This window comes from Lonchura striata, chromosome 1, assembly GCF_046129695.1.
Source record: "Lonchura striata isolate bLonStr1 chromosome 1, bLonStr1.mat, whole genome shotgun sequence".
Taxonomy (NCBI): Eukaryota; Metazoa; Chordata; class Aves; order Passeriformes; family Estrildidae; genus Lonchura; species Lonchura striata.
The window spans coordinates 87,202,830-87,219,418 of record NC_134603.1 but is presented as its reverse complement, the minus strand read 5'-3'; the positions used below and the strand labels follow the sequence as shown (position 1 = coordinate 87,219,418).

The window sequence follows — 16,589 nt, the reverse complement described above, 5'->3', positions numbered from 1 at the left end:
AAGTTAAATAAAAAGTGTTTGACAGGAATTAATCCATTATGTCTAAAGACTATGGGGCTGAATGGAGGGTGATGGATTTTTTGAGTACAAAGGCAATTTTATGATAACAAATACTAAACACTCTCTAAGGCTAAAAATTATAGACCACTCTTTGTCTACCTCTGCCAGAATATCTTGTATATGGATAACCCCAACTGCCTGTGGCTTGCCTGAGGAATTTTCTTTACTTAGAGTCAGATGCTGTCGATAGTCACTTGTTAATAACCCAGAGCTTGCAAAAGAAAGAAACGACCATTTTCACAACTAAACAGTATGCAAGATATTTTTCTTCCCCCCCCCCCTTTAGTTTAATTATCTTAAATATATCACTCAAGAAATGACCTTGCAAAAACCGAGTCAGAAATGCTACGATCTACATTTTACAAAACCCCCTTTTCCTGTGTGCACAGGGAATACCTTATGCTTCTTTTCCAGGAGGAGTAAGTACAAGCAACATGTTTCATAACACAAGAAGAGAGTCATACACCAAATGTAATAGTATACAACATCCCACTTGAAGGTCTTTAAAATAACCCACATTTAATTCAATGCACAGTGGTTTTGTAGCTCCCTCTTATCAGTGATGCTAAAATCTGGGTGACATCATGATGTTGTGGAAGTGGGCACAAGTATTACTTCATTCTTGGTACTGTGTGGGCTTCTGCTGAACTGCCAGCTTGCAGCTGTTGGCTCTTTCATAGAGATGGCAGGAAAAGATGAGCTGAACGTTACACGGGTGGTGGTGATAAGGTTGCAGAAGGCAGGGGAAGGTGCGGGCAAGCAGGAAGGAGAACACAGATGGCTGGGAGGGAACTTAAGAGGCAGAGAGGAACACGTTCAAAAAGTGCAGTCATCCAAAGAAGTGGGACCCTGCTTCCCTGACCCTCCTGCAGGGAGGAAGGACAGGCCCTGTCAGAGAGCTGGCTGCAGGCACCGCCAGCTCCCCTCTGCTGGCTCTTCTCTTGGGCTCCCCTTCCCGGGGTGGCCTTCACGCAGCTGCAGTTCATGCATATGCAATCTGCTGCTACATATGCAGCAGACCGGTAATTCCTCTTCAACCTTGTGGCTTTTCACTTTGCAAAAAAGGCTTACCAAAACCTTTTTAAAAATGAACTAAAAGCTCTTCTTATATGAAGCTGTTAAAAACAAACAAAAAAAAATCTACTAAATTTTACAGGATTGAATAAGAGGTGCAATTTTCCTTTTAAGTAAATGCAAACAATGTGTTTTCCAACTTTCTTTATTATTATTATTTTTAGCAGAGTTTTTTGAACTGGTGTTACTCTTAGGGAACAATTTTGAACTTAAAGAGCCACCAAAGTGGATACAGGTTAGAAAGCATTATCACATTTTCTTACTAAAATCACTGGTGAGGTGTTCCTGCCCTCCCAAACCAAACATTAACATATAAGTGATTAATATCTGAATCAATATAAATATGTATATGCAAATGGATTCCATCCTACTTATTTTATTAAATGAGCTAGAAATGTGTTGGCATTTCATAACAGGAGCACTGAGTGTCTATGTGCAGGCTTGTTTTGAAGTAAAATGCAAGTGAATATATAGTCTGGAAGGAAACAATACCATACAACTTTAGGCAACAGATTTTCACTCCTAAGTAAATAACATCCTCCATAAAACACTTCCCAGTAATAAAAGTTCTTCTCCATAAAGCTATCAGAGAGAGTTCAAAGCATTTATGAATCACCTTAAATAAAAGTACACTGTGAATTGGAGTGATGCAATTGCACAATGAAGTTTTCTTCTTGCAAACAGGACGAAGAAAGAGGGCCTACTTTCATTTCTCAATTTACACCTCTGATCCTTAAGCACGCTCTTCTTTGATCTTTGATGAATATCTGTTATCGTCATGTTATTTCAAAAGCCATGCCTTTTTTTATTTTTTCCACCTTAATGGCAAGTATTTCATCTACTTTATTTTCTTTGGATCAAAATAGGCAGTAGAAAGGTCACAAGGAATGTATTCTTCAGCAGTATACCTCTGCTCTGGCCTTGTCATTTGCAGTTCAAGAAGGCTAAAGTAACCCCAATACACACACACCTATTTCAAATGTGGCACAGAATGTCAGGAAAAATATGTGTTACGGAGGTGAATTTTGCTGGCAGAGAGGAAAACACTCCGAAATAATAGAGGGTTTACATCAAGATAAATAAGATGCCACCTTCCCCCACCCTGTGGATGCCTGCCAAGGGGGCACTGGAAGCAAAATGTTTGTGAATCGCCTTTCATTCATTCATCCATTCTCCGCAGCATGCCCTAGGATCGCTGGACGACCCTCGGATGTCCCTGCTCAGGACGCGTGCGGGTCAGAGCCCTGCCCCTCCCGTGCAGGTGAACACGGCCCACGCGGGTTCGGTCCCGCGGGACCGCCGCCACCGGGCCGTGCCCTGCCCCGCCGTGGGGAGCTCGGGGGGCGGCGGGGAGCGCGCAGAGCCGCGCCCGGCGGGCACACCGGCCCGCGGAGCGCCCACCGCCCGGCTCCGCGCTCCCCGGGGCTGCGCAGCGCGGCGGAGCCACCGCTGGGGCCACGGCGTGGAACTGACGCGCGTGTTAATGAACTGGAGCTCGCCGGGCCGGGGCGGCTGCGGGGCGGGGACAGGGGGTACGGGGTGGCCGCAGCAGCTGCGCCGCGCCAGGGCAGGGAAGCGCTCCGCGCCGGCGAGGGCACGCAGGAACACGCTCACGGGAGGGGAGCTCCCAAAAGCTCAGACGGAGTAGGCTGCAAAACGTTTCCCACAGCCTACGGAGCTGGGGGTGTGGAAAAGACCAGCGGCAAGGGCTGCAGTTAACGGAGCCTGTGCGCTGGTAATCCTCGGTTTAGTGTCCTTAAGACGTTTTAACCGGTGGGGACTGCGTGCTTATTCACTGAGAGCACCTGCAATCAATCACAGAATCACAGATTCAAAGAACGGTTTGGATCGAAGGGGATCTTAAAGATCACCCAGTTCCAACCCTCCGGCCATGGGCAGGGGTACGTCCCACTAGATCGTGTTGCTCAGGGCCCCATCCAATCCCGTCTTGAACACTTCCAGGGATAGGAATGCTGGAATCAATACTTGCGGCACCCAGTCCTGCAATAGATTTGTCCAGAGTATTGTTCCTGAACAATCTCTCTTGCTCCATGCACAAGGCGAGCTGCAGGACCCGGTGTGTGAGAAGGGTGCTGTCACTGCCACTGCCCTTAACCCCCGCATCAGGATTTGGAATCACTCGCATGCTGTTCCGGCGGCGTACAGCTGACTGTGTGAGCACTGCCGTTCTTTGATGCAAACCCACCGAATTTCAGTCAGAAAGTTGCAGTCAGATATGTTGCTCCATAAAACCACAGGGGGAAAAAAAATAATTAAAAAAATAATAACCGCGAGTTCGCTAGCTCTGCGTTTTCCCACGTCTGGCAGAAGAGGCTCAGCGCTGCCACCTCGCGTCCCGTGCCGCATCCCCGGCCTCATGGAGCCTGCAGGAAACAGAATGGAGTTTCAAGGCTTTTTAAGTTGTAAAACGCGGAGAAGTCTTGCCAATACTCTTAAAACTTCATTTTTAGATGGAAGCTGAATGCTCGCGCTTTATGCCTAGGCTTAAAAATTTGGGGAGCTGGAAAGTACTTTCAGTCTGCCACTGGAGGATTAGGGGTGGAAGCAATTAACTTTGAGGAAACAGCTAAGAAATTGTAATAAAATGCTTTTTATAGAGTTTCACATCGTGTTCTTACACTTGCTTTATTAAGTAGCCCTAAATTTCACTTTTGCGGAGTTTTTGTTCAGGAAATAATGTCTTCTGTCCATCCCATACACTTTTTGAACCAGTATTAAATCAATGTGGCTGCTTTGATCAGGAAGACACTTAACTCTTCACCTGAGATTAATTTTATTCATGATGGTCAAGACCTTGCAGAACTTAACACAAACAAGTCAAAAGCTTCTTAAGCCTTTTCTTTCTATGTTTGCTTATCAGTTGGGGTTTGTTTGTTTGGCTTCAATTTGTGTCTGGAAACATGGGAATATTCTCCTTGCTTTGTAGTTTAAACAAATTGATATTTATATGTAAAATACAACAGTTGGGGGTTGAAATCCTGCTGGATACTGTGCTGACAGGTGGAGCAGCCAGAAGCTACTGACTGCTCCCAGTCCCAGTTTTTCACGCTGCTGCACATGAATACCAAGAGTGTAAGCAAAAGCCAGTGCTTTTTCCTGACACCAAACCCACTGTGAGACTCCATTTCTGTAGATGTTGGTGGTATAGGGTAGAACACGTTTGATCTTAGCTTTGGGGCTGCGGGGGAAAAACACCGTGTGATTTACTACTTACAAAGCGTAAAGGTGAGAAACTCCACTGATGTCACTGGATGTCATCAACCTAGAGGAAAGCAGTATTTTATCCAGTCTTGACCAGAGGCTGTATGAGGAACCAATGTATTATTTTTGCAAGCAAAGCTATAATTTAATTTGTATTTTTGTAAACAGTCTCAGTAATGTAGGTGGCCTACCCAGAGAAGTACTGAGAACTCAGGATTTTTCTCAGCACTTCACAGCCATGTTGAGTCCAGTGTGAGATCTTAATATTCAAAGCCTGTCCTCAATTCAGCTAGAAACTCTACTAAAGGATAAATTTTCTTGCAAACATATGCAATTTATTTTTAGACTTCTATCTTAAGATATTTTAGCCATATCCAACCCTTATTTTGCTTCTGCTTTAAAAGGTGTTTTTAACCAGTGTGTAGAACAAAAAATTTCACAGCTGTTTTGCCTAATGGGTTGTCTCTGGCCTGATGAGTGATGTGAGGAATCTTTGGGAAGTAACACTGCCATTGTTTTTATGGTCTTACTGCCCCCTTTACCTGAATATTGGAAGGGGGGTTGATGCCATGAGGCCTGCAGGGGTGCTGCACAGCGCCTGACCTCGCTGCCCTGCTTCTCTTCATTACTGATCACGGCAGGGCAGAGGGAGGGGCGCATCAGATCAAACAGCAATATCCGAGGAGCACCTTACACCCTCGGAAGAACCGCGGAGATGGAGGGGGGAGCCTGCTCGGCGGGGCGGACTGGCAGAAGCACGGCAGCACCTTCCCACAGGGCCGGTACCTCCCTGCCGGCTGCGCGCCGCTTCTTCCTTCCGCAGCCCCTCCCGCTCTCCGGGGACCCGCAGGGGACGGGCCGGGACCCCCGCGTGGCAGCCTCTCCCCGCGATCAGGCGTCTCGGTGGGACCGCGGCATGCGGGAGCGGCGGGTAGCGAAACGCAGGAGAGGGGTCGGAGGGTGAAAGCGCGATAAGGGCAACACCTCTTCCTCGCTCCGCGCCGGGGAATTCGGGACGGGTGGCCGCGGTTGCTCAGAGCCGTGCCCGGCGAGGGGCCCGGCGCCCCGCGGGACGTGCCCGCCGCCGGTCCCGTCCCACCCCCTGCGCCGCTCCGCTCCAGCTCCGTGGCGGAGGGGGCGTGACGGCAGCGCCTCGCCGGCGCTTCTCCAGGCCTGCCGACCCCTCCGTGACACTCCGCGTGTGGGCGTGGGGACGGGCACGGGGCGCCCTCCGGCATTCCCCGGGCCGCGCTGCCCGCTGGGCGTGCGGCGGCTCCGGGGCGGCAGGAACACCCTCCCGGTCCTTTGTGCGGGCAGGTATCCCCGCTCGCCGCCCGGCAGCCACGGCGCGCGGGGGCGGGACGCCTTGATCCCCCTCTCTCCCTTTCTTTCTCTCTTCTTTTTTTTTTTTTTTATTTTTAATTATTTATATTATAATGATTTTTGCTGATTTCCTGATTTTTTTTTTTTTTCCTCGGCAGGGAGGAGGGGAGGGAGGAGCGCGGCCGGGGGGCGGGGGGGTCGCGGGCACGTGCGCGGCGAGGCGCGGGGCGGCGCGCGGAGCTGCCCTCCTGCCCCTTTTAAAAAGTTCGCCCCGCCGCCGGGAATGAGGTCAGCGCGGGCGCTTCCCATTGCACGCGGCCATTATTACCGCTCCGCGCCGGCCGCCAATCCCGGGGAGGCGGGCGGGGCTTGGCACGCGGAGGGCGTTGGATACAGCGCGCGATTGGCCGCGGGGCGGGCTGCGAAAGGATAAAGCGGCGCGGGGCGGGCGCGGGGTCCGCTCTCAGCTGCGGCCGGCGGAGCGCGGCGTGCGGGGGGCGCGGGGCAGCGCCCGGCGGGCGAGCGCGGGGGGCGGCGGCGGCTCCGCGGGGCTCCGCGCGCGCGGAGCAGCAGCAGCACCGCCGTCGGCTGAGGAGGAGGAGAACGGAGCTGGGCGCCCGGCTCGCCGCTCTTCCTGCCGGGGACGTACACACTCGTTCATGCACGAGCGCTTTTTTATTTTTCTTTTTTTACGGCGATTTTTTCAATTATTATTATTTTTGCATTCTTATTTATTTGCTTTTTTTTCTTTTTTTTTCCTTTTTTTTTTTTTTTTTTGCCTTATCCCGAGGGGTTTCCTTGTCGCTCGGTACCTCGCAACTGCCAAATCCAACCTGCACAAACTCCTGGCCGTCGACCCCGCCGCTACCACGGGTCCTGGAGCCGGGATTTTCGGGGCTTCGGGGGCGCGCTGCCTCCCCCCTCCCCTGCGGCGGTGCACGCTGGCCGTGCCCAGCGCTCAGAGACTTTCGGCGGCCGGAGTGCCGCTCTCCTGAAACGCCGCGGGCAGGCGGAACGCGCTTGTGAACTGGACCAGCTGCTTCGGGGAGGGGGGAAACCCGATGTGGTGAGGAAAAAAGCAGACCGACACCCCCCTCCAAAAAAAACCAAAAACCAAACCAAAAAAGCCCAAAACACCCCAAGAAAAAAATTAGCAAACTTGGACGGGCGGCTCGCGGCGCTGCTTTTGCAGAAACTCTAGTCTGACCGCGCGCGGCCCCGCCGCTCCTGCTCCTGCTGCCGCCGCCGCTGCTACCTCGAGGGGAGAGGACCGCGCCGCCGGGGACGAGGCGCCGGTGTGGAAGTACAAGTGGTGCGGGGAGCGGGGGCGCGGCCGCGGGGGGCTGCGCCGTCCCGGTGCCGCTGTGAGAAGTTGCGTGCCCTGCCCCGCGCCGGAGCGGCGCTGAGCCCCGGCGAGCCCCCCGCCGCCGCCGCCGCGATGGTGCAGCAGACCAACACGGCGGAGAACACGGAGGCGCTGCTGGCCGCCGAGACCTCCGACTCTGGGGCCGGCATCGAGCTGGGCATCGCCTCCTCTCCGACGCCGGGTTCCACCGCCTCCACGGGGGGTAAGGCGGATGACCCGAGCTGGTGCAAGACACCCAGCGGGCACATAAAGCGGCCCATGAATGCCTTCATGGTATGGTCACAGATCGAGCGGCGAAAGATCATGGAGCAGTCCCCCGACATGCACAACGCCGAGATCTCCAAGCGCCTGGGCAAGCGCTGGAAGCTGCTCAAGGACAGCGACAAGATCCCCTTCATCCGGGAGGCGGAGCGGCTGCGCCTCAAGCACATGGCGGACTACCCTGACTACAAGTACCGGCCCAGGAAGAAGGTGAAGTCGGGCAACAGCTCCGCCAAGCCCGGCGACAAGGCGGACAAGGGCGGCGGGGGCGGCGCCGGCGGGGGCAGCGCGGGCGGCGGCTCCGGCGGCCCTGCGGCCTCCGCCAAGCCCGCCCCGAAGAAGGGCGGCGGCGGCGGCTCCAAGCCCTCCCCCGCGGGCGGCGGCGCGGCCGCGGGCGGCAAGCCCCACGGCAAAGCGGCGGGGGGCAAGGCCGCCCCGTTCCCCGGGGAGCCGTCGGCCGCGCTGCTGCCGCCCGAGCACCAGGCGCTCTACAAGCCCCGGGGGGCGGCGAGCGCGCCCTCGGGACCCGGCAAGCCGCTCGCCGAGAAGAAGCTGAAGCGGGTCTATATCTTCGGGAGCGGGCAGGCGGCGGCTGCCTCCGCCTCCCCCGGCGGCGCCGTGCCCGGCAGCCCCACGCTGAGCAGCTCGGCGGAGGCCGGCGACCCCTTGAGCCTCTACGAGGAGGGGGGCGGCAGCGCGGGCCGGCCCGACGGGGACTGCGGCGGCGTCGCCTGCCCGTCGCCCTCCGGCTCCGGCTCGCCCTCGGATCACCGCAGCTACACCAGCTTGCGCTCCTCCTCCCCGGCCCCCTCGACGGCGCATTCCTCCTCCGCGTCCTCCCACTCCTCCTCCTCTTCCTCCTCCGGCTCCTCTTCGTCGGACGACGAGTTTGAGGACGACCTCTTGGACCTGAACCCCAGCCCCGGCTTTGAAAGCATGTCCCTGGGCAGCTTCAGCTCCTCGGTGCTCGACCGGGACCTGGATTTTAACTTCGAGCCCGGCTCGGGCTCGCACTTTGAGTTCCCGGACTATTGCACGCCGGAGGTAAGTGAGATGATCTCGGGGGACTGGCTGGAGTCCAGCATTTCCAACCTGGTCTTCACTTACTGAGGCGAGATTCGGCCCCTGCAGGAGGAGGCACCGCCGCGCGTGGCTGTCGGCAGGACTCGCCCACCCCGCCGGGCGCTTTTGTGTCTTTCTCTGTTTTGTTTGGTGTTTGTGTTTTAGGGTTTTTTTTGGTGGGGGGAGGAAGTGTTTTGCTTGTTTCTGAGAAGGGACTGTTGAAAGACTGCTTCTTGAGCTTGGGAAAGGAGCGGGATCGCCCTCTCCTTGCGGAAAAGCCAGCAGTCCCCTTCCTCCGGCTGCAGACGGACCCGCACACACCCCCTTCGGGAGAGGAGCCTGACGGTGCTTTTTGAGAGACTGGCCCGAGGGAGACGCTGTCCTTTTCCCTTTTTTATTTCCTGAAAAGAGAGACAGAGAAAGGGGGAGGAAGGGGAAACCACACACACCTCTGGGTTCTTTGTTATTGCCCATTTTATACGAATAAAGAGGGGGGACGATGCGTTGTGCTGAGCCGCACACTGGGCGTCTTGAGCACTCGCCCTTTCCAATGAATTGAAAGAGCGATCAGAACTGCTTGGGGAAAAAAAAAAAAAAAAAAGAACAGAAAATCCACTCAAATCCTTTGCAAGGTTTACATTTGCGAGGGGAAATCCTGTCCCGGTTTCTTCTGCGGTGAGAAGAGGCAACAATGCTGGGAGGAGGAGGAGGTGGATGGAGCTGGACTGAGATCCTAGTTAAGCGGAGAAGAGCCAGACTTACACTTGAGAGCTGTCTTGGAAGTACGGTGGGGGTAAATAATAATAAACCGAAATGGATTTGCACGTACAGATAAGGTGGCATCAGCGGTTTCCTCAGTCACCTCATGTAATATGTAGAGAGAGAGAGAAATAAGGCTGAAACTTCAAGAACACTGAAAACTTCTTTTGAAACAGAGACCGAATGGAAACAGTTTCTGTCATGACGTGGTACAGGGGAAACTGAGGGCGATGGCTTTTGCAAAAAAAAAAAAGAAAAAAAAAACAAACCCGAAAATACAAAAAAAAAAGTAGTTTTTTTCTTCTTACTCAGAATCGTGATGGTGTTGGATTATTTCACTGGTGGGGTTTAATATAGCATGTTATACTGTCTATCTTTTTCAAGATTCCTGTAAGACTGTTGAACAGTTTAAAAAAAACAAAACTAGTGTTAGGATAATATAAAAGCAGATAGATGGCGCTATGTTTGATTCCTACAAAAATATCACCAGCTTTTTTTCATTCTTAACTCTTTAAAGGATTCAAACGCAACTCAAATCTGTGCTGGACTTTAAAAAAAAAATGAAAATTCAGGACCAAATTTTTTCTCAGAGTATGTATGTGTTTGTTCCTTATAGCTGTAAATGAAAAGACTGTTTTTTCTCACCGATGCTTCATCCTCGTATTGTTTTTTTTTTTTCCTTGTAAATGTAATCGGATGCCATTTTATAAGTGGACGTATTTATACTGGCCAAACATTTTTGACTTTGTATTTCTTTGTCCTTTTTTGGTAGTTCTCGTTGTTACCCGCACCATTTTTATGTCTCCTTCACTGAAGGGCTAGAGTTTTAACTTTTAATTTTTTATATTTAAATGTAGACTTTTGACACTTTTAAAAACAAAAAGAGAAGAGAGATGAAAACGTTTGATTATTTTCTCAGTGTATTTTTGTAAAAAATATATAAAGGGGGTGTAAATCGGTGTAAATCGCTGTTTGGATTTCCTGATTTTAACAACAGGGCCGCTGGTTAGTATCTCACACGCGTGTGCGCGCTCACTCACACTCTCACACACCCACGAATCAGCCCCTATTTTGTCCATGTTTACACTCCAATCTGCAGGCATCTTAAAGTGACAGCATCCCTCACCGCCCCCTCGCTGCCCGCTCCGCAGCCCCCGCCTCTCTGCGGAGGGGCGGATGGGGGCCCGGGGGAAGGGATTTACACTGTATGCTACCGTTTTGGGGAGCCACCTGCCCCCGGATGAAGTGAAGCAACTGGTGCATTTACACAGAAGGGATCCTGTACCTTTAATTTGTAAACCACATCTTTTGCACTTTTTTTCTAAGCAAAAACGTGCCGTTTAAACCACTGGATCTATCGAAATGCCGGTTTGAGTTCGCGACACTATGTACTGCGTTTTTCATTCTTGTATTTGACTATTTAATCCTTTCTATTTGTCGCTAAATATAATTGTTTTAGTCTCTTATGGCATGATGATAGCATATGTATTCAGGTTTATAGCTGTTGTGTTTAAGATGAAGAAAGTGAAAACATCTTTGTACATTTAAGTCTGTATTATAATAAGCAAAAAAGAAGATTGTGTGTTTATGTATGTTAATATAACATGACAGGCACTAGGACGTCTGCCTAATGAGGTGGTTCCGTTAAGGGTTTAACTTTTTTGTTCTTTTTTTTTTTGTTCTTTTTTTTGGTCATCCATCCTGTGCAATATGCTGTGTAGATTTTTTTTTTTTTTTTTTTTTTTTGTCTACGGTCACCCACAACACAACGTGGGAAAGGGAAAAAAAAGAAAAAAAATCATGCCAGCTAACCATGTCAAGTTCACTGCCTGTCAGATTGTTGATATACCTTCTGTAAATAACCTCTTTTTTGTTTTGTTTGTTTTTATTTTCCTTTTTTTTTTTTTTTTCTTCGGGAAGGAAATAAAATCAGCTGGAACTGAACCCTAACACTGGGCTGCTCTTGTCATCATTGCTACACCCCCAGCCCCCTCGGGGCAGGTGTGTTTTGTCCCTCCGGACGGCGGCGGCCGCCCCGCCGGGAGGGGCCGGGGCGGGAGGAAGGGGCGGCCGCGTTGCCGGTCCGCCCACCCCGGAGCGGGGCCGGGGCACGGCCGGGGAGCGGCGGGGAGCGCCGGTGAGGGCTGCGGGGCAAGGGGGTCCCGATCTCCCCTCGCCCTGGCGGACCGCGGGTTGAGATTGTTTTCCCTTTAAGGAGAGTCCCCCTCCCCTGATGTTTTCTGACCCGGCTGTTCGGGGGAGAACGGCCGGTGCGAACGAGCCACCGGCAGTGGGGCCCGGCCCCCCACCCCCCATCCAAAATCGTTTCAACGGGGCGCTTTAATGAAGACTTGCTAAGGCAAAGCGTAAACAAAAACCCGGCCGTCGGCTGTAGGGATGCTTGGGGCTCACGGGGATGTCCTTGTCCCCTCCTCCCCGCTGGCCCGAGGCCGGTGACCTCGCTGGGTTTCGACTGGGTCCCGGGTACCCTGCATTCCCTTCCTGCCTACGAATATGCATAGTACCTCGAGCAGTGTTTTGTAAACCGATTAAAGCATCCCACTGACATAATGGTTTCACTTAGCTGTTAATTTACAGCTGGCTTTGAGCCACGAACTCTTTTTCCATGAGAAAGGAGCAGCAAGAGAAAAGAGCCGTGGTAGCGGCTGTTTCGCAAAGCTACCGGCGCAGGAGGTTAATGTTTGCTCTGCCTTATCCCCGTGAATTCCTGGTTTGTATTTGCCTTGCAAAAAACCCCATCGGCAGCTCCACGCCACTCATTGCCTGGGACCTTTCCCGGTTAACCCCCTTTGCATACAACGCCTTTCCTGTCCAGGGTCATTTGCAAATCCGATGTCTGTGCTTGTGGCCTCGGTGTCCCCCGGAGCATCCATCCCCACCCGGTCCGGGCGGGGCGGTGCTGTGGGGGCGGATGGGCAGCCCACCAGAGGGGTGTGCCCAGCCCCGCCCGGCCGGGGCACCTTGCTGTGTCCAGGCGGTCTGGTCAGTGATTAACTTCCTCTTGGGTCTGGGCGCTGGTTAAAATCAGCGGAGAAAACGGCCAGGGTGGTGATGGGACAGGCGACAACATCCAGCTGCAGCCACTGGCAAGCAACAGGCCTGGGACTGCATCCCTCCCTTTGCCTGGCTCCGGCTCCCGCTGCCGCTTCAGGCCCCTTGGCCGTTTGCTACAGTTAACTTGGGGGGTTTTATGGTTTCCTGCCTATGTGGTTTGTGTTCTCCATTATAATAAAGTCCAGTGCTGGCAAACGGATTGTTTCTCTGGGGACTCTTTGGTGACACAAGTTGTTGTTTCCAGATAGCTTCAGGAAGTCAGGCTACACAACAATTACATATGTGCATCTATACCATAAATGGCAAATATTTCTCTGTTGCTTGCTGCTTGCAATAAGACAAGTCTCTCACTATAGGAAGTACCCAGAACAAAGCCTCACAAGGATATATCACCAAAGATACTCCCCCTCCCCACCCCACCCCCTTTTTTTTTTTCCCTAATAGACCATGTTTCCAGTGTAACTGCTTTGGAAAGAAAAGTAGTAGCCCTTTAGCAAAGGTGAAAGAAAGCATATTTACTGAAAGGATTTTATAATGAAGATCAATGTAAAAGAAAAGCATAATTTAGGAATCACAAATGGTGTCTGACTGTAGGATTGCCTAACACTGGATCATCTCTTGGATATGGGCCCCAGTGGTGGATGCCTATAAAGAGATGTATTTCCACAGTATTGTGGAATCTCTGACTCAAGATTGCTGTAGCTGTCATTCCCTCCCACTGCCCTGCCACCATTGCCAGAACCTCTGCCAAAGCTGCTCTGAGAGGCCCCAGCCTTGCTCCTGGCAGGTGTAACCACGCTTCAGCACACAGGGCAAAGAAAAATTGTTCCTTACCTGCTGTGCTGTCACCCCAGTGGTCAGCATTTTAGAGATTTCTATAGCCACACATGGTCATTGTCACCAGTGAATCCCACACCATTAATTACTTATTCTGTCCTCCATAGCATTCCCTTCCTGCCTGTGGCCTCTGCAACTTCTTGTGGTAATTCATTTGTATGCTGAGTGAAAAAATGAAGTTACTATTTCCATTTTAACTTCAGTGTAGATAATTTGGTTTATTCTTGTACTGTGACAATTTTATCTCTTCATCTTTGCTAGGACACTGATTTTTCTAAATCTGCTGTTTCTCCATCAGTTTATCGCATAGCGCACAGAGAGATATAGAAAAAAATTGAAGATTTAAATGAAAAAAATCAGCATAATAGGCTGCATATGTCTGTCACTAAAATTTATTTTAATAGATCATGCTTCTTTGTTAATCATTAATTTACCTGAAATTAGATGAAGATTGTTCACCTCAAGAGTGTATATATAATTTTCAGTAATCAGATCTGCTTCCCCTGTGTATAATTTCATTTCCTTCCCATCCTTGTGAAGCAGTGTGTGATGTGATTGCACACATAGACAGTATTGTATTTTCTTTCTTTTCCAACAGCAATGTAGGGTTCCCTGAGAGACAGCAGTGCTGAACACATTTGCAAGCTTTGTGCTCCTGTGTTATACTGCCAGCAGAAATGGCCTGTCTGAGTGGAAAGGACAGGATGGAGCCAGAGGCCTCCCCAGTCTCTCTGCTAGCTGTTGTGACATACACACATCATATATGACACAGGATCAGCCATGGGAGTGCAGAGGCTGGCCAGCCCCTTCTCTGCCACATCTGCCTCCACAAAAAAGTGGAAAAAGAAGCAGATTTGAGCTCAACCCTACTCCCAAGGGCTCTTTTATTCTGCATGTTGTATCCAGTTATTGAATGTACCTATGAGGGTTAATTTTTTTCATGTAGAATAACTCCATAAAGGTCTTTGTAAAGCTTTGAAGACATTAATAATGTATTACAATGTCACCTCCTGGGTCTACACATGTTGTGATCATCTTAATATGCTAGAGTTCAAAAATTATTATCCACCTCCCGCCATTTCAACCTCTCCTCTCCAGGGCCATCAAAGGAGATCTAAACATCAGGTACGATTTTTGTCACCAACATGAGGAAAATACATCTAATTTTCTCTAAGATGGGTGAACCATGGCACAAAAGATGACTTAGTAATTTCCTGGTCAGTAGCTGCTCTGTTTTGTGCACTGTACATAAACATTGCAAAGCAAGGAATATCATTCACTGAATCTATAGAACACCAACAGAATTAAATCCCCTTGATAGGTATGACTCAAAACATGGCTAATACAGTGTCTTTGACCAGATTATACTAGTCTGAGTCCTATGCCTTTTTTTTTCTACCAGTACACTAACTCCTAGGATACTTTTTCCCCCTCTGTTAGCTCCTCCATGTTTCTTGCAAGCAAAACTTAACACTGCTACTTGGCAAAAGAACATAATGAGTATCCAAATGGCTTGTGTTACATCTTTTCTTCTAAATCCCTTTATTTGAACCAAAGGACAATATTATAGTGGACCAGAACATTATGTCTCCTTCCCAGACCCTATTTTTTTCATGTTTAAGAATTTTTATCCTTCCTTTGCAAAAGGTATATTGCATTTCTAGTAGAGTGAAAAGAATCTGATTTAAGATGTATCCAAGATGCACCCATGCTACTTTATCATCCTGAGTTTAGACTAAGGCTCTCAGATGAGGGTATCTCTGCACACTGACTCAAAAATAGCATCAATATGGGTACAAACCGTGATTCTGTTTCTGAAAGCTAAATGAAAACAGCTGGTATCTAGCTGAATAATTTAAAAGGTGCTTGCTCAGGTTGACTGTTTTGAAGAAGTGAAATTGCTATGAAACTAGACAAGATCTGACTGTGTGATCTCAGCACAGTTCACTGAAACCTTTACCCTCAGGTTCAAGTCTGACCGCATCTCTCAAATAGGCACACTCTTGATGTGTCAGAGGAAACAGGAGCACCCTTTGCTGTAGCAGCCTGCCTGAAGTTTGTGACTGCATGTAGCTCTTGGTCTGTCCCTCTCAAAGTAGTGAGGCAAATACCGAAATCTTTCCAGGTTCCTGGAGCTGCTGAAGCCATAATTCCTGCCACAGTGGGATGGTTGCTAATGAGGGTCCATTGGCCAGGCATAAAGGGACAGCTGTGCTGATGGCAGTGACTTAGATAGGACAGGGGGGGACCCGGTGACTGGCAAATGGAATGGCAGTTTGAAGGTGAGTCTGCACATTTCTTCAGATTTTAACACCAGAAACTGGATTGGTTTATTTACATTCAGATAGATACAAAAAATTCAGGTATCTTCAGGCTCATCAGACCTTTCACTGGAGACTGCTGTTATTTAGAAATGTGGCTGTCATTCAGAATGCTGTCATTCAGAAATTTGATGTAAACATGATGCCATTGATTCAGATTTACTCAGGGCACCAAGAAAGGCAAAATAATTTATCATTATGTGGGGTAGTTCCTGTTTACATGTAAGTAGTTATGTGCTCTAATTGTTTAAGGCCAAATTTTCAGGGAGGGGGCATATTTTCCATAAATAAGAAAACAACAAAATTAATTTCAAATAGTTCCAGCTGTAGGGAAATGGGAAGTACAGTGGATAAAACAGGCAGTTGGAAACAGGCATTTTCAGATTAATTCCTGGTCCTCCTGCAAACTTTGTCCAAGATTCAATGTAATTTGGAAAATCTTATTAAGCTGCTTTCCTTTGGATTGATTTAAATGTTTATTTGTGGTTTTTTTGTTTGTTTGTTTTGGTTTGGTTTGGGGTTTTTTTTGTTTGTTTTTTTAACTAATAAATTTAGAAGGATTCTAGGAAGCAGGGTAAAGGAGCATAGTAAGAATACATCTCCACATTCTTATTAAATAACAAGGAGAAGGATTACTGAGTATTTTTTAAATATTTGATTTTGTTCTCTTGTATCAGCTTTGAGGGAAAGAAAGCATGTAAATGTTCTTTGAGCTCTCCTCACTTTAGCATGAAGCCTTGCCAATTGAGTCCTTTGCTTTCCTATCTTGAATTGAAAATGCATATTAGTGCTCTGGGGCTGTTTGCAAATGGAGAGTCATAAATTCCAGCCCAGCTTATCTAAATGGTGTACTTCATGTAGTTCTAAAGCACTGTATTATCATGGTGAAAGATACACACCATGAGTTAGACTTTGACTGAAGCACTCAGTGATAATTACATAAAGGAAGCTTCCTAATTCCATTAACAAATTGTTCCAGGTTTAGATAGAAATGAAATCATAGTTTCTCCTCCTCTTCTATTGCATTATTATTGTTGTGATGTTGGTGCCCTTAATCCTAGATCAGCAGCTCATGGCCTGGATGCACTATTAGTACAGGACAAAAAGAGAAGATTCACTTTAGATTTTTTATTGTTTAAATGTAGGACAGAAAAGCAGCCATGGATATGAGGAGAAAACAAACTAATACTGCCATTTGTTTTGGCAGCACTGATGTCACTACAGAAGCA

At 49.3% G+C, this 16,589-nt stretch overlaps 1 protein-coding gene across 1 annotated transcript; it reads left to right on the top strand.

The window, feature by feature from the left end:
• Positions 1-6,999: 6,999 nt before the first annotated feature.
• On the top strand, positions 7,000-11,077 carry SOX4 (SRY-box transcription factor 4). The gene has a single exon (XM_021553385.3). It carries the CDS (start codon positions 7,118-7,120, stop codon positions 8,414-8,416), a length of 1,299 nt encoding a protein of 432 aa, XP_021409060.1. The 5' UTR covers positions 7,000-7,117; the 3' UTR covers positions 8,417-11,077.
• Positions 11,078-16,589: the final 5,512 nt, after the last annotated feature.